The sequence below is a fragment of the Erithacus rubecula genome (assembly GCF_903797595.1).
Source record: "Erithacus rubecula genome assembly, chromosome: 2".
Lineage (NCBI taxonomy): Eukaryota > Metazoa > Chordata > Aves > Passeriformes > Muscicapidae > Erithacus > Erithacus rubecula.
Window position 1 is genome coordinate 18,296,055 of NC_136685.1, and position 24,188 is coordinate 18,320,242.

General features: G+C 34.3%; 1 protein-coding gene across 1 annotated transcript in view; it reads right to left on the reverse strand.

Annotated features, from left to right (window-relative positions):
• SNTG2 (syntrophin gamma 2) overlaps window positions 1-15,737 on the reverse strand; it is a 108,548-nt gene extending 92,811 nt beyond the window's left edge. The window contains exons 1-3 of the mRNA XM_079297577.1: window positions 15,599-15,737; window positions 6,151-6,202; window positions 6,006-6,063 (exon numbers count right to left, since the gene is read on the reverse strand). Of these exons, the coding sequence (XP_079153703.1) occupies window positions 6,006-6,063; window positions 6,151-6,202; window positions 15,599-15,636 (148 nt within the window). The 5' untranslated portion in view covers window positions 15,637-15,737. The remainder of the gene's footprint in view (window positions 1-6,005; window positions 6,064-6,150; window positions 6,203-15,598) is intronic.
• Window positions 15,738-24,188: the final 8,451 nt, after the last annotated feature.

Sequence of the window (24,188 nt, forward strand, 5' to 3'; positions counted from 1 at the left end):
ATCTTTCCCCAGGGACTATTGACTGACAGGTCAGCAAAGACCCACTGCTCATTCCACAGGGGTCACTGCAATATCCCCAGCCACCTCATGTGTGTTAGCCAGTAAATTCTATAGTTTAAGAGCACAAAGCAATTATATCCTGCTTGCAGAATCTCAAAAAACAATCAGGGCTGTCTACATAAGTAAATGAGAGAAGGAGCATTATGTGGTCAATACCAAACACTCTATGAACTGAAACAAGAACAGCATTTGGGACAATCAGAGAATTTTCTGTAGAAGTGCATTATGCTACATTCTAAACCAATAAGCTGGACACCTGCTGCTGCCATCATGGCTATGCTTGCATGTCTATGATGAAAGATTTTGGGTTAACCAATGATCTATAATTTAAAATCGATGATGATTACTAAAAAACACATGTTCCATAAATTAAATTGAAGAGGGTGTGGCACTACAATCCAGAATTTATAATATAGTTTAGAAATATATTAGAAACAAAGTGATTGGAAAAACTATTTGGAGAAAAAAAGTCAGTCCTGTTTCTCTAAGGAATATTTTAAACCTGCAGACATCTATTGTTGTTTTCATAAAATCACATTCTCTCTACATGTCAAAAATATTAAGTATAATCTTCCACACTTTGTGGAACTTTCTCCCACTGGCAACATCCTCATATACAAAGGTGCTTATGAAAGTTTTCTCTAAAATAATCAGACACTATTTGTAAAATGAAACAATACTAAAACCAAAATACTTCATAAAGAGATTTGGGTTACCACAAAGTTTATAATCTTTTTCACCGAAACAATAAGGACAACTTTTTCAGAATCCAGTTTGCCTCTTGATTCTTTACTTGAAATAATATTCTAGTAGAAGTGTACTGAACACGTCCAGAAAAAAAGACTAGAAAGAAATTAAGGACAAAGTACTGATAAGCAGAGACATACGAGACTGTAAAAGAAAATGAGGCATGTGTTACAATACATAGTGTACATCATCTTTACTCTTATCTTAATTATCGTTAAAGAGGTTTGATGCTGATTAAATGCTGTACATTGCTCAAATTCAAAAGTAATACTGAACAAAGGAAAGAAACCTAAAAGGGCTTATGCTGAAGTAATGGCATGAAAATAATCAAAAAACCCTAAAATCTTACTTCTGAGAATACTAGATTTGGAAACTTTCCCAAATGCAAATGATCCGTCATTCTAATCTTAAAATAAAAAATAAACCTCGGACAGAGCCATGAACTATTAAAAACTCTGTTGCATTCAGTGAGAAGTGAAAAGAACCAGTAATTCTAGGTTAGCTTTGCTTACTCTTCCTATCCACTATGGCTGAAGAAGATCTGTATCAAATTTTACAAAATTTCCAAGGTAGTGAAATGGTAAATTTACTGAACAGTGTCTCTGGAAATACTTGCTTACTGCTAGTTAATTGATGAACATCTCTATACAGTTTTCAGTCTGTAGATAATATGATGTCTTTATATTTTTCAAGATTGGTCACAACACATATTTTGACTCAATTTTTGTTGAATTCCTGAATCACATGAGAAACATACAAGGTACTATGTCTTATGATAAAAAATGCTGCTTAAAGCACACAGCTGCATAGACCTCTCAATTCACAAGCTTAACATTAAATATATGAATTATGAAGAAAATCATAAGGAATAGTTAAGAAAGAGGATGAAATTAAAAGATTGGGAAAATTAGTATTAAGGACAAAAAAGACAACTTCAACATATCCAGATGTGTTTTTCCCCTCTCTTCCATCAATTGGACATAACTACACTCATGACTGTAAAGATAGATCTGATGCCAGCAAGACCTTTAATCTGTGTTTTAAAACACAACTATATTGTCTTAATTATTGACAGACATTGGACATTCAATGCATTCTTATTAGGTTGAATAGAAAAGAATTCCTGAATGAGAGATCAAAATGCCTTGCTTTTACTTATTGAGTGATTTTCAACAGTTCATTAAGATGCTCCTTCTATTAAGAGGTGCTGCCTTTCATGGACTGTCTAGTCCTGAGAAAACAACAGTTTAAAAGAAATCTAAAATGTTAAGAATGTTCTTCCATGCCTTCTGAAAATAAGTTTAGATATGGAGGCATAGGTCCATGAGGAAGGACAAGTATGCTAACTTCATACATCATTAGCTTTCTAATAATATAGGAAAATAACACTGTCAAAGATAATAAAAGATTGTTGAAAAATAAGATTAATGCTAAAAGAAACCTAAAGAAATTTTAAAGTGATATTAGGAAATAATGTCCAAAAATTAAACACCACCCATCTTCAATTGTCTTTTATTCTAATGAGGTCTTATGTTCTAATGAGGCAATATGTTTAAAGAAGGCTTTGTATTCACTCTTCACCTTCATTAACACAATGTGTAACAAATTTTTTATCTATTCTGGCTGCCTTATAAACCTAAATACCTCTGCACTTAGCTCATCCTTAATATTGAGCTGACTGGAATGAATCTCCAAGGCTGATGACACTAAGGTGAATACAGAGGTAGGGATGAAAAATATCAGCTGTGGATACAGCCATGCTGTGCAGCTCTGTGCAATCTCACATCATACCCACCAGCTTGCTCAGACTAGGCTGGGCTTGTACCTTTGACCATGCTTGTGCCCTTTTGGTAACTGGAGCCAACACCAAAACCCAGAAATATACCCATGGAGGAGGTATCACATACAATTTCACACCAAAACATCTTTGGCATGTAAGTGAAACTGTTAAAAGCCCTCATCAAACTGATACCATGTCCTCCAGATGGTCCTGAATGCAGGAGGCCAGGATGTGATATTTGGACACAGTCTGTGTTTGCAGAGCACATGGTTTTAAGCCAAGGATGTTTCAGCTGCTGAATGTCTGGAGTTCATTCCTGTCCTGCCAGGGTATACAGCATCAGTTAGAAATGGATTTAACATAAAACAGAAAATTTTTCAACACAGCAGAATGGTAGTTATGAGTCAACTCTTGTTACAGAAGGTGCTAAAATGCGTTCAAATTAAGATTTTAATTAATTTTGCCTCTAATTAAGATATTTTTTTCTTGAAACTGGCACAATGAGCACAAACCCTATTCCACTGGGCTCTATTTAATTTTATTTATCTATTTTCATCCCTCCTCATGAGCTGAACTGACTACTCTGTTTCTTCATTGCTGCTTGTCTGGCTCCATATATTACATGAGCTATGAGCAGAACTCACAGCAGTAGTCAGATTATTGCAAAAGGTCTCACAAAATGAAAAGTTGCATCAGATGAAAATGTGATTGTTAACTGGATAATTCTGCAACACAAATAGTACTTTATTGTTTGATGTTTAAACAATCAGAATTTCCAATATTATATGTGGTAGATCACTTGTACATAGGATGAGTTTAGATTTCAGAATCCATTTTTACAAGCTCCACCATCTAGATTCCACAAACTCCTAAAGAATCTTTAGTAATCAAAAATGGGAATATACAGAGAAAGATGCAAACACATGAAAGCTTGTATACTTTATCCACATAAAGTGTCTGAATATTCTCTGAAGTATTTTTAATTGATCTGATGGATTCACTGTACAACAAATAAACCTGACTGATATAATTCCTTTCCAAGTTCAGGACATTAAGCTACATAAATCTAAGGATAGGACTCTACATTTATTTGAGCGTAAGTCCACAGCACTATTTGCCCTAAATAAATTGTTAATATGATTACAGCATATATAAAAAAAATATTACACACCTAGAAACTAATAGGAAATCACCAATCAATGTACAATTAGTACAATGTACTACATCTTAAGCCAGTTTTAAAATGAAAACACAAGAAAAGCAATACTGTATTGAATTACATTGAAAAACAAAACAAAACAAAAAAACCCAAACCAGTCTGAATCAGGCTTATATGACATTACTAATAAATATAATCTAGGAGATTATCAATAATGTTGCTAATACTCAGAGTCAACTGATGATTTGACATATGGGTAGAAAAAAATCCTGGCTTTGGATGTGAAATCATTTCCTATGCAATAAAAACTATTCTGTAGCTGATTATATCACTTTATTATCACTCGACTTTATAACTGTACATTGTTTTTTAAAATTTGTATTTACTTTTTCTCATACTGTCTGGCATAAAACTTTTTCCCCCTCTGCAATTAACTTCAGCAAAAGCTTTGGAGGTAGGAAAAAAAAAAAAGTAGCCTTTGCTGGAATGGAAGACAGAATCAATAATAAAAAAAACCGTAAAAGGCCAAACTTGACGATGAGTCATTGGAATTAGCAAAACTTGCTCTAATACTGTTGAGGAGGACGTGCTCAGGAAAAACTCAGGGAATTTTTTACTGCGATTTGCAATGCATTGGACACCAATCTCCAGCCCTGAGTGACCAATTAATCTTGTATTTCAGAAATGTAAAGTTGTGCTCTTGAACTGAATTTCTGTGTATGTTTCAGTGAATTTGTTCAGGAAACAAGAGTGATCTGGAATAACTTATTTTGAAATTTATAAACACAGTGATCACAGCTGAGAGGTCAAAATTATAAGAATTGTATTTATTAGCAGTCCTGCTACAGATGCGCTTTTGTGGAATAATGAAATTCTATTGAAATGTTCATTATATTTCAAAAACTGAAGCACAAACACTGTCAGCTGATGCTTAGATCAGTATCAATAAAATCAGTTATCCGATTTTTGAAAAAATCAAATAGTACAAAAATGGACAACAAATTATTTTATTTAGATAGCACAAAGGCTATAGAGATCTAAAAAATAAGCAATTTTTTAATTCTATTATGGTTCCAGCTTTGGAACTAAAATATAGTACTATATTCAAAAAAAAGTAAGGCTGTAAACATGATTTTATAATGTTGTTATATAGAAGACATTTAATTTCATTAAAAGTATCACAAATTATCAATTATTTTAGGAAATCAGTTCTTGAGTTATTAAAGAGAATTTTACTTATGTACATTCAGGCATTTTATTAAAGTACAGAAAACAGTAAAATGCCTGATAAGAATTTGCTTTTTTATCAGTTAAATTATTTATTTTCTAATGTTACTGGACAATAAAGCCTTTTTTATTTTTAAAAGTTCAGTGTATTTGTTTGAAGCAGTAACAAATCTCACTGCTTAACTGAAACCCATTCTTAAAGCCAGCCAGTCAGTTTCACTGCTCTTAGTACTCTGTGTAATGAAAGTACATTCGTGATTTCTCTACATTCTGAATATACAGATTTTCAGTCCAAAACTTAGTTTTAGATAAACCTGCATCAGTTTCGTCTCTCTGTCATGTATAACACTTCCTCTCATTATATTAAGCTTTTTACAGGCATTCTGTTATATGTAAATACATCTGTATTTTGGTATGCATGCCTGTGTATCAATATATATTATAAAAATGGAGAGAGAATGCACATATTTGTAAACAGCTCTTATTTTCCCTTAAATAGTATTACCAGATTGTTTTCTCTTGCATTTAAACATTAGAATCTAAAACCAGAAATGTTGCCTAAATGTCATCTGTGAGATAAACTTAGACACGTTCTCTTCCTTAATTTCCAGCTATATTGATACTAGAAGAGTAACACTGTGAATAGCCTTTGTTATTATCTTCCTCCTGTACTGAATAACAGCACCTCTCTCAGATATGTGAGATTATACATCTTAAAAAAAAGGTTTGCAGTATAAGTAGGTTTAGTACCTAGTTACCTCACCATAATAAACATTACAAATCACTCTATGCAGGCACCTAGACATTGTTAGTCAGACCATACAGCAGTGAATTATTGTGTGGGGAAAAAAAATGGTTTTCTATCCTCTGCATTATAAAAGTTAAGTACATCAATAGATTTCCTCTGTCATACTTACATTTTTGCAAGTAACTTTAAATATTTTGTTTATAACATAACTGGTTTACTGAAGTAAACTGATTCCTGAAACTATTAATAACTACAGTACTATATAAGTAAATAGCATAAGTTACCTGCTTGGTCCTTAAATATTTTTGAAATGACGACAGGCACTTTGTGCTCAGCACCACCCTGTAAGAGAGACACATTGACCATGAGATCTCAACACCCAAGTGGTCATGCTGAAATTTAAAAGAAGAAAAGAGACATTACTCATACCTTTATGCTTAAGCCCAAGCCACCAACTGGTTGTCTACGAAGTGTAACAGTTCTGTGCTTTAAAAAATTGTAGAAAAAATAAATTTAGGTAAAAATACAATATCTGAATCAGCATAAAAGATGTTCTTAGGATCTCATTTACTTAAAAAAAAATCTTAAAAGTAGTCTAGAATTTGAATGATCAGTTCTGAAGTATCTTTCAACATTGATTTATAGGCACTTAATTAATTCCTTATCACAAAGAGCAGAACTAGTGAGTTGTGTATTCAGACATGATGCTTTACCATCTCTGAAGTGATAGTCTCCCTGAAAAGAAATTTGTACATACTTTTCCTTTGACAAGCAAAAACTATATGGAGAGCTCAGATATGTGCATTTTCATAGCTATCATGCATGTATATTTGTTCTAATTTTTCAACCAAAAAACCCAATGTTTTCTAGTCTATATCTTCAGATCACTGTGTTGAGGGTTTCTTTTTTGGTTTTTTTTTTTTGGTTTTTTTTTTTGGTTTTGGTTTGGTTTGGTTTTGGGGTTGGTTTTGTTTGTTTGTTTGTTTTTTGCATTTGTGAGTTTGTTTTTTTTTTTTGCTTGTTTTTGTTTTTTTTTTCAGCATATGATGAAAATCTTCTAGTAATTGTCTGCTTCAAATGTTTATTTTTTTCATTCCAGATATAAAGGCATAAGGAAGATAAACCTTTATCAATATTTTTCTAGAGAAACCTATCATATGTTTAACAGTAGGCTGAATTTGACGTTTCAATAATGTGGAACTCATGGTGCCTGACAACATAATAATAGCACTTCATCTGTTGAAAATAATTCTACAGTTGACGGGGAATTTTTTGGAACATGCTGAACAGTAGTGGATAGAATGCCATCTTTACAGTAATTCCAGAACATATAAGAAATTTTTTTTTTTGTTTTTCTGTACATTAGAAATTGTATATAAGATTACTCCTATATGTATGCTTTCTGTCTGGGTGTTTTAAAATTTCACTGATTCAGATAAATATAATTTTTTATTTCAGTAGCAAATACCATAATATTATAATAAGTAGTTATTTTAATATATATAGCTTTTTTTTTGGTAACACTCACCAAACTAGACATATGTTCATATTGACTCAGGGGAAAGAGAAACAAAATAAATCTGGTATTTCAGTTTCATTCTAGGTGCATAAAAATTATCCATATGGCAAAAGAAAAAAAAAAGGAATAATTTAATACATTTTCAAAATTGCTTCTGTTCCTATGTATACTGTACTGCACTAGTCTATGCTAAAAATGGGAAACTACTGCATTATGAACATGGTACCTTACATATCAAAAGGTTTATATGATTCAATTTTAGCTGATACAATTCAGTTTCTTTGAAATCCATGCTAATGCAAAAGTTTTCATAGTTTTTTTCTGCATTTCGAACTGCAGCCACACTTTTGATCAAAATGATCATACTTGCTGACAAAGTCCAGATTCAATCTGAATCAGAGAACTTTGAATTCAGTGACTCACTCCCAAGAAATGCTTTCCAGGAACTAACAGCTGTCTGCTTACTCAATTCTTGTTTAACTCCACCTATACTTACACCTTGAAAAGATATTATCCTAATATATCCCATCACATGGATACAATGGAATAAATATTTCCACATTTTTGTTTGCTTTAACATGATCATACAAAAAATAAATAGCTGCTTTAGCCATTTTATTAAAAAGACAAGCAGGGTATTGCATATTGGCATCTTATACTTTCTAATAGAGTGAAAATGCATTTTTATATGATAGATAGCCCTATGAAGCAATCTAATTGCATAACATTGGTATAATCTTGATATTTTTATTTTAACAGTGTATAGCATTGCTTATTACAGAGATTAAAATATTCCTATTAAAAGAACGTATTAAACTTGTACCTGAATGATTCCTACAAAACAACTTAGTGAATACTATGTTTAAAAATGCAAAAACTTTCTTCTTTCCAAGATGTTCAAATTGCAAAGCAAAATTCTAAAAGCTGATCATGACTAAGTATCATGATCAAGGTCATTTACACAAATTTATTTCAATTCTATGATCATATATAATCTCTATTACTAGAAAAGCATAACTTTCTTTCCCAAGGAAACATTAACAGCTGTTGTCAGAAAAAGTTGGCTCAGAAGACTTTAGGTCTGAATCAGTCCTGAATTTGTTATGTAAGGACAAAATTTTCATGACTATGAAATTTGGAGAGTAGATTTGCAAGTAACTATGAAAGAAAATTCTGTTCCAAAATATTTTGCCAAGACTGAACTGCAATATGTGTGGGGAAATAAACAAACCTTTATTTTTGTGACATTAATGTCATGCACATATGCAGCTGGAAACCCAATGTGTATGTCACAGTCAAACATACTAACAACTTAATTCACTTTTTGATTGCCTGCAGGCTAGATATAATTTTTTCTTTTTAGATGAATTTATTAATGGTTTTAGAGTGAAGTGAGACAGACATTTGTATCAGCGTTAAAAAAATAAAACAATGCTATAGTTGACTGTGTAATTTTATTTAATTACAGGCAAGGAAGACTCTTCAGATAGTCTTACTAATTATCAATCTGAACAGCAAAGCTGAAGTTAATTTTTTCAAAAATTAACTTTCTTTGCTTTTTAACTAGACCTTTGTTTTGTTTTGTTCAATAGTACCTATGGTTTCTTGAATCTATTTATTCTCATGGGTTCCAAAGCACTTGATGTATACTCTATAATAATGACTCATTTCAGGTGTGCTACCATACAGAAGCAATTATGTACCCCCCATGGCACAACAGCCTATTTTATTTTCTATTTCTAGGAGATTAGAGAAAAAAGAAGTACTCCACATAAAATTTCAGGATGCATTTGAATAGACAGAATGTAAGTAATAAAACTGTAGTTGACAGGATACCAATATAAAACATTCCTATCTTTTTGAGACCTTTTATTGTTGCAAGCTGTCAACTGGTGAGGCAGAAAATTTCAGGAGCTCCAAGGATGATGCCAGACAGGGAATATATTGAAAAGCAGATACAACAGAAAATTTTATAAAAACCATGTAAGACACAGACACCATTCAAAAGAAAGTCAACAACTGTATAGGGAAGAGATACTTGCTGGCAGGTGATTATAATAACTAAAATGAATATTATAGCTAAAAAAAATTCTATACTTTCATTAACTGCAAACTGAATGACCTTTTCAAATGTAATGGGGAGAACTAAGTGGTAAAATATTTATCTTTTAGGTATGAGATAGCTCTACACAGAAGACTTACTAGATTCTGTTTAATAACTATGACTTAATAGAAAAGTTTAACTCTGGGAAGGTCTTTTATGTCTTGGTATTTGTTCACAGGAAGTGATATGACTGGAGCTTGATGGGCAACATGAGAATGCAATTGCAGTGCTTATTTCTGTTGCTGTGTTTTAGGAAGATTTTATATCCACCTGCCAATGCCTACCTAATATGTCATTATTGCCAGGTTGTTAACACCCAGGATTGGCACTTGTGGTAAGGGATTTCTCCTTAGAAAAAAATATCATATCTATCTGTCTGTCTATCTATCTATCTGTCTGTCTGAATACTGCACTATGAGGATTTCAGAAGGAGATTCTGCTTGAAGCACTCCAAAATCATTGCTATAAGTGACATTTTTGAAAAAAGTCCCTGTATGTACAATATTAAAAGACACATATATGTATGTATATGTGTGGCTTATCAAGCTGTGATGCCTTTCTTTTATCCTGTTGGTATGACTATTCACTCTTAGCTGGACCCTTTCCACACTTCAGGAAGAGATTTTTTTATCAGGGATATTCAAAGTGTCCTTTACATTCTTCTGTTCTGTTATAGTTATCAGCCTTTTTTTAAAGCTACTTATTTTTCCTATCTTTAATAAGAAAGTTTTTTTATCATGTTGAGAAACACTCATATTTATTTTGTGATGCAAAATTCTAACTATTCTCAGGTTGGCAGAAAGAAAAGCACATTATCTGTCATAATAAAGTTCCTAAGGAATTACTTGATAGCTATCTACTAAGTATCTAGGTCAGCTTTCCAGAGAAAGGAAAATAAACAACAAACAGTTAAATAATGCATTTTCTCCACACAAGTGATCTTAGTTTCAAAAGGAACAGACTTAATCATTCACTTGATGCTTCAAAAGAGATAGAAAAAAGAAAATAAAGATTGCTCACTATTAGTTTTTTTTTAAAAAACAAATTTGGACTAAAATACCACACCAGCAATTGTACATCACTTAGATATTAGCAGCTCTTTAGACAGAAATTGCCTTGGGTTAAAAAAATAAAAAAAACAACTTTTAGATTTTTTTGAAGATCTGTTCCCTAGAAGTTTTATAAAATAACATTCTTCTGTGTCCTTATTAGCATCTGAGTTATAAAGGAAAAGCCATAGAAATCTCATCAGGGATTTAAATAGTATTTTCAGACACTTTTATATTTTTTTTAATCAACAGAACAACTATTCTTGCTGCTTTTCTTCCTTATTCACCTACTTTGCTTTATTCTAAGACACAGCTTGTGGAGCTGGAACATTGAGTTTCCAGAGTGCAAATACTTTTGTTATACTAATTTTATCAGACTCAAATAAGCCTCTGAGGAGTCCTCTTCCAATCAAGATGCCATCCACCTGCATTCAAAACCTCTTTGCCTGACCCCTCACCAGCTCAGAGACAATTGAGCTCTGTGAGAAGGACCACTTTGGATGAAAAAACAGATGGATTTCTGATTTCTGTTCTTTTTCTTACAAAAAAATAAATACAAAATAAAAGAAAGAAAATGCTTGTGAAAAGAGGAGAGGCATAAAACTGCAGACTGTCAACAGGAGAAGGCTGAAGCAATGTACATGGATGAAAAAGAAAGAATATTAAGGATGAGGTGCTGTATGTAAGAAATTAATTTTGGCATCCCTCTCAGCACTTGTGGATGCATCCCTTCTGAGCCCCTGGACTTGGGGATGTCAGGTTTGCCTTGGTGTTCTCTAAACCAATCCTTCTTGAAACCCAATCCTCCTTGAGCAAGAGAAAGTCTCCTTCCAGCCTTGAAGAGACAGAAGGTTATGATTTACTTGCTGCTCTGCTTCTTGTTCTATACTGAACTTCACAATCTCATTGTCACTGTAGCCAAAGCTGTCCCCAACCTCACATCTCCAACAAGGCCCTCCCTGTGTTGCAGTGAAAAGTTGAGGAGCACACCATTCCTCGTGGGAACCTCCACTACCCGTGTCAGGGAGCTGCCACCAATGCTTTGCAGGATCCTGCTGGGCTGTTTGTGCTTCACTGCGCTGCTTCTCCAGCAGGGTCAGGGTGCCTGAAGTCCCCAAGAACCAGAGCCTGTGACTGTGAGGCTGCTCTGAGCTGCCTGTGCAAGGTCTCATCCCCTCCCTCCTCCTGACGAGGAGCCTGTAGCAAACACCCACAACAGTGTCACCCTTGCTACTCTGCCCTTTTATCCTGACTCTTAAGCTCCCAATTTTCTCATCATCCACCACAAGACAGAGTCTGATACAGTCCAAATGTTGCCTCACATAGAGGGCACTGTGATTCTGATGCACTCATACATTCTCCTTTATCCTTAAAATCTGAACACACCAAACATAACACCAAGTCAATGAAGACTTGCTTAGAACACTAGAATTTGCCAAGTCTGAAAATCTAAAATGTGCCTTGACGGAACGATTGAATGCTTAGCACATAAATATAAGTTCTATAAATATTTATAAATAGTTTTATAGATAATTATTTTTATAAATGTAATATCATATTTAAAAGCACTGCAAAATATTACTTCCCTAATTAGCTCAAAATCCTGAAGGATTTTTAGAAATACTTTAAAGCAGCTTGACTACTGTGAAAAAATTGAAAACCAAAAAAAGCAGCTGATTTTATTTTTGTTTTCTATGTACACCTTGAACTTCAAAAACCATGTTTTTCTCTCATTACTTTCTCATCCAAGTCTAAGATTGCACGAAGAAGTGAAATGGGCTGAACTGTCACTAAATTGCAGTAAGCCAGGTATAACATTTCTCATCAAAGGTGAAGCCCTCTCAATGCTTAAAAGTAGCTCTTAAATGAATGGCAGATGACAAAATACGAAACAGGAATAGACCTAGATGACGCTTGTAAAAGGTATTTTGTAGTAAGAGTTTTTATCCTTGGGTATAATATCTATTGCTGGAAGTCCAGCTCATCTCAGTAGCTCTAGTGATCATTGATGTCTTTGCCAGTCCTCAGTGTAGCTAAATATGCACAGCTGCAATTCCCATCCTCAGTGTTCCTCAGGATTAATGAATCTGTCAGTAAAATGGAGGCTGGAAGCAAATACATCCCACAAATGATGTCCCATGTAAGTGGCTGGAGAAAAAAGTATTACCCTTAAGTATAAAAAGAACTTTACAATAATTTTCCATTCAAACATCCCACATAAAAGGAAAAGTCATTCTACACAGTTTTTTCTCCTCCCATGCATTTGAAGTGACTACAAAAAGAAGGCAAAAGTTATTTCTATTTTTGTTGCAAAAGAACTAGAGTTTGATGAATGGCCATGTGCAAAATAAAGATTAACTATGAGTACCTGAGAATGAAAGAGTACAGAGAAAGGAGAATAAATCAGTAAGACAATGTGATCATTTATGATTTCTATAGCATTGACTTTTAGGTTGCAATTTTCTATTAATATTTTGAATCATATAGATCAGGGATAAAAACTCTTCTCTTTAACTACTTGAAATAAAAAGTATTTTTCTCTGGAATTTCTGTCATCTAACTGTAATTGTAACACTTACCAAAATCAGTGTTAGAGAACTACCAGCTGTTTCAGCCTGATTTCAAATTCTACTTTTGACCTCCTATGTATTAGAAATTTATACAAGGTAAAAAACAACAGTGTTAACAGTGTTGTTAACAGTGCTAACAACAGTTACACAAACAGTGCAACAATGTATCATGTTATGCTTAATTTGAGTTCATATTAAATGCTAGTTGTCCAGACGTTTTTATTTGCTTCAAAGTATAATGCAGAAAATGAATTATGGCCATGAAGGCAGTCTAATCCATTTTCTCATTAGAGTTAGACAATAGAATCCTGTGAGGACAATTTCAGAAAGGGACCTTATGGAGATTTCTTTAGGGACACTCAAAAACAGATCAGTCCCCTAAAATTCAGTGACAAAATTTAGGGAAAATAAGGATAATATTAACAACGTTTTCTAGGAAAGGGCAGCTTAGCAGAACTGTCTACTCTTATTTCTCAGTAGTATGAGGCAGGAGAAAACCCTTCTGAATGGGTGTCATACGTAGAGCCACTTAATACTTTGCCACTTTAACCTAAATTACCATCTGAATTATACTTAAAATTCACACATTAATTTACACATTAACACTACATCAACAATTCAGGAAAAACTGTCTTTCTTTGCCACAGTCCTGAGAATCACTTCTTTCTAGGCAATACCCATTACTGTGATCACTACTGTTGATGAAATACAACCAAGGAACTTGGACTCATTTTGTATGCAGTGGCTGCATATCCCAGCTGTGGCTGCATATCCCAGCTGTGCCTCCTCTGCAAGGCCTGTTACTTTCTAGAATTTATTTAAAAATTAAATTCCCTAAATATTGTCAAGGCTTGTCTCCCTGCCTCATCTTTCATCAGGAAATACTATTTAGGGTACCCATAAAATGTAGGAGTAAAAGGCATCAAAATCAACCCAAATCTTGATACTAAAAGGAGAGGCAGACTTGGGATTTTGGGATGGAATTTTTTACTGCTTTTGATTGGAGTTTGAGAATGTTGGGTGGATGTGTACTGCTGTATTTTTGGTGTTGATAAATGCATACACAGATTTCATACAGTGTTTTCTCAGATGAAACTAGCTTGTGTTGATTCAACCAAGAATTAACCTAGGACTTGGTAGAATAGAATTTTGGTTCTTTTTCTATGAGACTCATACACATTTAAACAGGCATTTAAACACCATTGAGTCCATAGCAATCACATAATCATATGCACAGACACTATATACTGAAGTTGCATTATGTTTTATTATGACTCTTGCAACTGGTTTTGCATACAATTTATCAGCATATACCAGCAATGCCTGGCACAAAAAAAAAACCCAAACAAACCAAACCCACAAAAAAACCCAACAAACTAACCAAACAAACAACAACATCAAAAAGACAAGCTTCATTTTTTCATGCTTCTCAGTGAAGCAGAAAGTATATGCAAAGCTGATGAACCAGGCTTATACTTATCTCAGCAAACCAACCAGAAATGGACATGCCTATCACTGATCAACCTTTCTGAATATTTTAAAGACAAAGTCATGTTCCACATAATTCTATGGACAAGTATATAATGAATATCTAAAAGATATTTCAAATTGTTTTATGTGTGATATTAAAAAAATATATAAATACTGCAGCAGGAATGAAATATTTACATATTATAGAGGCAGACTCTCTAACATACCCATATATACACACACAGACACCCATTATATGATTTTTTTTGCTTCTAACTCTTAGCAGAGTATCACAAACCCACTTGATAGTGCCAGATTTTAAGTTTACATGACATGTGCAGCACAGCAAGCAGACAGAAACACTCTCCCTTGGCCCCCTCTGAGGAGGCTGCCATAAATTCTGCACTCTAAAAAACACCAGCAAAGTTAATGAAATTGATTTTACTCAGTTAAAGCATATGTATTCCAAATTCAAGAAGAACACTATTTATGTGAGGAAATGAAATACATTACTCAGGGATTTTGACAATCCAGACACCCTTGCTGTACTGCTTATGCAAAATGCCACAAGTTTACCTAGTGACATTACCAAGTGGTCACACAGAAGATTCCTCTATAGCTTAGAGGCACCACAGGCTTTGAAAATGCAGCATAACTGAATTTTGGTTAAAAAAAGTGCCACATACGTGCTGGCACTGATGAAGCTCCATCTGTGCCTGAAAGAGAATTACAGTGAAATAAGTGCCTGACAAGTGTTGTCTCAGTCAGCTCAGTGCCCTTGAACAGACATCCTGTTTGATCCACAAATGAAGAAAACTTTAGTGTATCAGTTTGCTCTTCAAATACTTTCACTAGGAAATGCATTTCCATTTCTCCCTTAGTTTAATGGCCCAGCAATATTTGGTGGAAGATTGCTTTAATTTTGGTATTTATAGACATTTTTGCTTCTGTTACGATTATAACTATCATAATAAACTATGTAAGCACTGGTCAAAATGCAGTTTTTGCACTTATAAATGTAGGTAAGCACAGAAGACCCAACAATTGATAATTACTTGCATTTCTGTTACCCAATAAAATCTCTTGCACTCCAACACAGTATGGTGACCTCTGCAGAAGACAATAGAGTGCACAGTCAAAAGCACAGAGATATAGAAGCACTTACATTTGCACTGTGATCACTTCCACTAACACAGACGACATCCTGTTTTTGAATTGTTAATACCTCTTTTGTAAGCTTCAGCCGGATGTCATAAGCATTTTCAGATACTTCATCATACAACAATGCAATACCAGTTTTAGTCTGCAGAAAAGAAAGGCATACAAAAGAAATTTACAAATATGAACATTTCATAATGGTCAATAACAAGTTCTATCCCATTCAATAAATAAAAAGCATACAAACGAGCATTATTTACAGAAAGCGGAAAAATGGTTTGCTTTTCAGTCTTCAAATGGATTAGACATAAAAAGCCTCTTTTGTGCAGAAAAATACAGGCTAAGTGGACTTAGAAATAGATATTAATATGGAAAGTGCAAAAAAAAATTTAAAAAATTCTCCATTGTACTGTCCCACAAAAAAATGCTGCCAATTAATGATGTGCTATTTGACTTTATTTATTCAGAGACTTATGAAAATGTACTAGAAACAGATAGGTGTGTATAAATGTATGTGAACACATTTTCCATTTTTGGCAAGGAGTGGGGAAGTGAAATATTGTTCCTGTCTTAAGGATGTTCATTCCACTCTGTCAGAAAAAGAACTGTACCCTTCATAAAAGTTGCCATTAAGATACAGAGTTCTGTTACAGTAGAAAACTATGTTTTCACATTGTAAAACACATAATTAAACCCAGTTGTTACAGAATTTATTTTGTTTAGGATAAGATGGACACATATTTCTTAAGTTACATCATCACTGGACTAATAACTAGGAAATTCTATAGAATAGTCAAGTATTTGGTATAAACAATGTTTTCTCCATGAGTAGTAGAAAAAATACTTTATTTTTATTTTTGGCTTATTCAATTAAATTTCTCACTGACATTCAGTCAGATATTTTCTTAAACAAAATCTGTGGTATTAGGACTCAGCAACCTATTCAAGTACCTCACTACCCACACAGTGAAGAATTTATTTCTCATATGTAACTTAAACCTGTGCACTTTCAGTTCAAAGCTATTCAGCCCTATCCCATTACAAAGTCCCTCTCTGGCTTTCTTGAAGTGTCCTTTACATAATGGCAGGCTGCTCTGAGGTCTTCCTGGAGCCTTCTCTTTCCCAGAGTGAAAAACCCCAATTCTCTGAGCCTGTTTTTGTAAGAGAAACCCAGTCTAAGACAGTTATTTAGAATCTGTCCAGGCAGTGGTGAGTAACAGATTCCCCAAAGCATGATTCTATCTGATCTCTTTTATACATTATCTTAAAGGGAACAAGTGAGTCACAGCTCTCTACTTCGAGTTACAAGATAAATATAAATAACAACTCAAACAGAAGTGCCTAATTGTGGGCAGATAAATCTATTTAGTCTTTGCTGGGTATGTCTATGGGAAAGAAAGTTCAGTCATGGTATAAAGCCTTAATCATTCTCACTTGTTTGGAATCCAACACTTATTTTTCCAAGGTCTTGAGTCTTTTCATATTTTCAGCATGTGTGAATGTCTTATCAATACATTTTTGTGAATGACAACATATGAAAACTATCCCAGTACCATCTGCCTAAAAACCATGAGCCAGCAGGAAGTATTTCCAAACAATAGAACTACAGTCTTGAAAATCCACTGTCCCTGAATTTTACTGCTGTTCAGATATTGTGTATCACTGTCCCACCTGGACTGGTGACCATTTTTACTTCTGCTGTGCACCAGAGCATGCTTCGCAGAAACACTGGAATAACAGGGCTTTGGAGCACTCTTTACACATCTTACACCCACAACAATTCTCAGGCAAGAAATTACTACATATGTTTAGAAGAAACACAATGAAAAAAACTCTGAACTGTCATTTGTAACAGATGATCAGGTAAAAAGTGAAATATGCAGAGTGACCTATTAAATAGTTCAGCATTTTCCATCACATATTTCAACTGAAGCCCAACTGAAGCTCATCTATAACTATTAAAAATCCAACACATTACACTTCATCTAACTCCTGACATGATCCAAGATGACATGCAGCAATACCTTATTTGCTTTCAGAATCAATAAGATTAATCTGGATTTCTCTCAGCCTTTCAAGTCAGCTTTTTTTAGACCATTATAAATTGCTTTGAATCAAATTCAGCACATTCCCTTGTTCTCTCTTTGTGTTAAAGAGATGGCATACATAACTCTAGTGGGCAAATCACAGTCCAGACAAAGGGTTTCTTCAAACAAGGACCTTTAAAAGAGAACTTAGTCTTTGCATGTAAATGTATATCTCACATTTTAACTGCTATGTTCATCATTTCTCATTTAAAAACTGTCTATACAGTAGCCATTCTAGGCAACTGTAACCAAAAACTGAGGACTGAAAAGTCAAAATAACTCTCCAAAATGATATAGTATTGTTAGACTCCGTATGTTTTGCAATAAAAAGCATGAAGAAAGTTCATAGGGAGTTGCATTTCAATAGGATTTCAGTGCTTACATTGGGAGGTAGGGGAATACAAATTTAAATTCACTTGGGCAGAAGAAGAAATTAAAATATTGATTTCTATATCTCTGACAGTTTTCTAGACATTGGCTTCAGGATGAGGAGTGTGTGGGTGTTCATGTGCACATTCACTATGTGGTTGGAGGAAGAGAAAAGATCAGGAATAAAAGCATCACAGTAGCTGTGACTTTTAAGAAAGCATAGACACTGCTCTGTTCTTGAAAAAAGGAAAAAACACTGAAACCTACTTTCTCACACCATCTCAAAAACTGTCAATACCACAAAACATTCCTCTCTAGAGGGAGCTAGAATGACAAATGAATCCTTTTATCAGTTTTATTGTTGACTACTTAAGAAGGTCCCTAGCCAATGTACTTGCTTTAAAGCACTCCCTATTCAGTATAATGTTTTGGGACCCTACTCAGAGGAATATGACTCTTTCAATGTGCTGTATTTGCAGTCTAAAGCTCACAGCTGCAAATTTGATTTCAAGGTAGGTATCTCTACAGTAAACTTCAGCCTTACTGACATAAAATTCTTGTCTTCACTTCTGTTTTATTTTGAAATAACTTGCAAAAAAATTCCTCTGCATTGAGTTACATTTGTTCTCGAGCAGAAAACACCATTTGCTGACCTTTGTCCTTAACAAATACATCCATAGCTTCCAGGGCACTGCAGTTCAAATTTATCTGCTAAAATTAATTAATAAATGACCTTCCTTTATTTGTAAATAAAATTCTTCAAGCGTGATATTTTAACTTTTTTTTTCCCATTGAAACACATAATTATATTTCCAGAATAGTATTTGATCAGCAACATTTATACCTCACAGATCTAGTGACAAAATTTTCTAATCCAATTTCATTTTCTAAAATGAAATTAACTCTGTTCAAATTACATATCTGTATTATACTTATAGTTGGAATACTTGATGAAGACACATAAGAACTGGAGTCACTGATTTTTATCCTACATCTTTTAAGATTACGAATAAAGAGAACTTCAGTCAGTCCCACACAGTGCCCTGAGCACTAAATTACAGCTGGCTCACACCTACTTCAAATTTATTTATTTGAGACATTAAAATTTATAATATCTTTGAATAAGATAAATAGATTTTAAATGGGATGAAATATAAAGACAAAAATAAGTGCAAGATGTTACACTATAGGAAGAACAGACATCTGTATGGAAGAAAAAAAGCTCTTCTCCACTATGTCTTTAAGAATGGAAACAGGTATGTAGCACTGAGGACTGGCAGAAAAATATGAGCATCAATATTTTGTTGTTGCAATAAAGGCAAACACACTCTTTCTTCACATTCTTTCCCACTGATCTGTTTATTCTCAATCTTACAAGACAGTACCTAAAGGTACAAATAGAACTACAGTTCTTTAACTGGGTAGTAGAGGAGGTTCCTTAAATATGTGAGGGAGCAAAATTTCATGCACATAATCTATCACCAGTGTTGCATTTAATGCATCTTAGCATATTGTTTCTTTTTATAAAGTACTACATCAGTGTTGTTTCTTGGCTACACTACATCAAAGAGGTAATGAGCTGGAAAAGGTCAAGAGAGAAACAAAAAAAAATTAGAAGTAGTCAGAGATCTATAAAATAGGATGTGTAAGTAATTCAAGATAAATTCAGGTTATTTCATATCAAGACAGCATATGTGAGAACATAGTGACAGTTTTAAGTACTTCAAAATCTATTACAAATGCAGCAATCAGGAAAGAAAATAATTCAGAAATCTCCTCCTTTGAATTTATTCCGGTTATGAGGAAATGGAAGTCCTTGAACAGATTGCTTTGATAAAATTATGGACATCCATTGCTAAGGGATTCTGAGAGAAAAGTGAACAAACATCTGTCCAAATGGTACTGGTAATCCTCTCTCAGGGCAAACTCCCAGAAAAGAAAATCTCATTTAGATCTATTTCATGCTAATATTCAAAATTATGTGACTCCTTGCATATGAATGAACTTCCAAATCCAGGAGAAAACCTGACAAGGGCACCTGGACTGAAAACTTGAAAAAAAAAAAACAAAACAACTATTAAGGCCTGAAGAAGTTTATCACTTAGGGGCCTTGATAATGGATGAATGACATTTACAACAAACTTTGTAAATAAACATAATTTGCATAGCACTTAATCTGAAAGATAACTGTACCCTAAGAAAAAATGTGCCTATGTCTTTCATGATGAAAAGATAATTCCAGGCTTAAAGTACCTTGAGTAAGAACACAAATACCCACTTTTCAATGGACCAACAAATGGATAAGGCAGTAGATAGCATAACACAACTGTGGAACACAGAGAATTGATCAATTATTCCATTAGCACCATAAACACATTCAGAACCATTCAGAACACATAAAGAACCATTCAGTAAAACTAAAAGCAGACAGAAATCAATTATAACTTGCTGAAATCATTCATACAGAGCTTCCTTACAGAGTATGTTTCTTCCTGTAATTACACATGGAGTTGTCTTTATTCTCAACTTTAACATACCTACAACTTTACATCTAATGACACTGTTCCACAAATGCAGAGACAAAAATACTTAACCTCAGCACTCCTTCCTTTAAGAAATCCTGACTATAAAGATAATGAAGACATTAAACAGACTATTTGGAGGACAGATTATGGTTCCCCAATACTATGAGGGTGATGGGTTCTGTGAATAAGTCAGAAGAAGCATCTTGAAAAATGTTGTGGAGAAGAAACAGTATGGATTATATCTCAGAAGAGTACAAGACCCCTGTATTGAGAGAAAACATCATTTACCATCACATGTTGGAAGGGATCTGGAAAGGTGTGAAGCCCAGCCTCAAAGCAAGGCAATTCTGTGACCAGTCCAGCTGAAAGCCTCTCAGGATGGAGGCTGTTCCCCACTGCTGACTGTCCTCACAGGGAAGGGCTTTTCATTGTGTCTCATTTCAAGTTCTGCTAATTGCCTCCTGTCCCCCCAGACACCACTACAAAGAGCCTGGTTCCTCGATGATATCCTTGTTGACATGGAAAGGCTGTGTTTAGGTCCTGGTGAAACCATCTCCAGGCTCCTGCACAGGGAAAGTGCTTCCAGCCCCCAGCACCTTGGGGGCTCCACAATAAACTTTCTCTGTATTATCAATGCCTTTTGTGTACTGGGGGGAATCTAAACAGTATTCCACACACAGTCTAGTGAGCACTGGGGAGAGAGGGATAATTCCTTCCCTTGATCTCCTAGTTGTGCTCCTCCTAGTACAGCTCAGGATAATGTTCACTTCTCTGCTGCTGGCCTAGGTATAACTCACCACCCCAAGACTCTTCATAGGAGCTGCTCCCCAAACAAGCTGGCCCCAGTCTGTAACAATACCAGGGGCTCTTTGTTCTCAGGTGCAGGATGTGGCACTGGTTGAATTTTATGAGTTTAGTTTGTTATTTTTTTAAATTTTTTGGCAGTCTGCTTATTAGCCTGCCTAGGCGTCTGTCAATGATATACTGACTGCACCCTCCAGTTTGGTGTCATCAGCAAACATGAAAACCAAGCCTCTGTGCCCTCTTCCAAATGTTAAAGAAGATGGGTCACAGGATAGACCTCTGAAGAACACCACTTGCCACAGGAATCAAGGGAAAGGATACCCCATTAACCACTGCTCCCAGTCTGATCATTGAAACAGTCATCCACCCACCCATCCAAATGGAGGTTATGGCAACAAATTAGCAAAAAAAATATTTATGTCCTTACAGTAAAATATTACTAATACCAATAGCAATGTTAATAACAAAACTGATTCTTTGTTTTAAGACATAAATCCACAAAAACCACAGTGATTTTAAAAATTCAGGAATGAAATCATCACGTTGACTGCCACTATAGGTAAAAAATGTCAGAAGACGATATAGAAAATATCTGGATGAGAGCAGTCTCAGGTATCTTTCTGGTCTAAAGTACTACTGCCCACTCTCAGCAGCATCACAACCATCCAATTCCCATGTACAGAAGGATGCAGCAATGCCCTTACACCCATTAGGCCCATCAGCCCTGCCCACCCCATCCCACCTCACAACCTCCCTTTCACACCCTCCCCATGAAGCCCCATCATAATCCACCAGCAGCTGCCTCCCTTCCCTAAGGAGAAGCCCTGCAGCTGGGAAACAGCACCAACACCAGCCCTGCTGCAGATGGTGAAACTTGTGGCTGCCCCAGTGCTCCAGCCCACACACTACTGCTCCGAAAGGAAATGTTTCAAAGTAGCTGGAAGGGAAATATTTCAAATTAAGATAAAACCAAGATAAGTATGAATTTCACTCCAGTAGGAAAGAAACACTGTCAATGTCAATTTTTAACACTGAATTATTTTTAGTATCACAAAATCAATGAAATCCCCCCACCTTTTAAACTAGAATAATATACAATCAATCTGACCTAATAGCTACCCAACTTTTATGATGTACTTGGAACATACACAGCTTCTTTCAGCTCCTATTCAAAATAAGCACACCCACAAGCTAAATGCACAGGAAATTACAGGAAAAAAACACAACTGCTTTATAGCCTCAGTAAGAAGCTAATAAGAGTACTTATGTTTGTCATACCATTTTTCAAGACAGATATTAGATCATGCATTTTTATTAGAGCTGTAAGTCAATTTCATAGTAATGTTCACATCATTCTCAGTAAAGAAAACCATAAATTTCTGATAACTCCTTTCAAAAAGGTGGTTCACATTCACATCAAGGCCAGTGGAATATTATCAGATGGACACCATTTGTTCTTGTGTAAGTCCATTAAGACTAAAGGTATTGAATTAAAATGTACTGTAAATTTTAAATGGACACCTTGATAAGAATCACCATCAGAAATAAAGATGGTCGAAACTAGATAGTTAGGAAATCTTTGAGTGAATTTTTCCCAGAAGCATTGACTGCATGTGAAATATGCACCTTCAATAGATTTTTCTTTTTTTTTTTTTTTAACTGCATTTATTAATAATAATATTATGGATTGATATTTCAATATACACACTTGTAAAAGATGTATTAGCATTAAAAGATATTTGAATGTTTTAACTGCAGCATGACAATATCACTTTCTAACAACTCAGAGCAATTTTTCCTAAATTTTTGAGTGTGATATTCAAGGTAACAGAAAATACGCTCTCAATACACAAAATTTAAAAGTCTATCTTGTTGCTTACATCACAACCTATTCAGTAGTCAAAAATAGCCTTAGGGATACATATTTGTTAATGACATGAGCCTTGCAAGAAAGGTGATTAACAGCTGGCTCACAATACCTGTGATCTTAATCAGTAAGCACTAATATTTTGTTTAATTACTGCAAGATCAGTACATCATGAGCTAATTAGATATGATTGACTGTTGTCATTCTCATGCACCTCTCTAAACATCAACACAAATATTTGAATTCTGTATTGCACATTTGAAAAATGAACTTCCAGAATGTCATGTCAGAATAAAAATTGCCTTCTTAAAAATTCAAGCAAATGCTAATAGAGACACATGGTTAAATATATTCTAATAGAAATTCTAGCCCAGAAAATTGCCAAGGCTCAAACTATTTGAAAAACTGCCTAGTTTTATTTTGATTTAGACAGAGTTTTAAGTAAATGGCTTAAGAATATAAAACCTCAGAATAGAAAGATGCTTCTATGCTTACAGTAGTTTCCTACCAGTCAAACAAGAAAGCAAAAAATTTACACTTCAACTAAACCACTTAGTAATAGCTGGAAAAACCCACAATATTCCCCTCAGACATTATTTAAGAAACAGATTATCAGAAAATTAGTGTGATTATTTATATTGTCGATACCATGCATATTGCCTTGGTGGGGCTTTAGCTGATTAATAAATATTCCTTTTGTTATATAAAAAGGCAAACAAAAGACTAAAATCATAATAAAAAAACCTCACACATTTTCTTAACCTAGAATAGTCAAGCAAGAGCAATATAAAGGCTTTTTTTTTCTTTTTTTTTTTTTTTTTAAATAGAATGCCAGATTTTGATCCATCCTGCTCTTGCTACCCTTTTGACTGATGCAGATCCACCTTATTAATTTTTTTCCTAAGCTTTTGCATATTGTTAGTTTGGATTTTTTTGTCCTGTTAA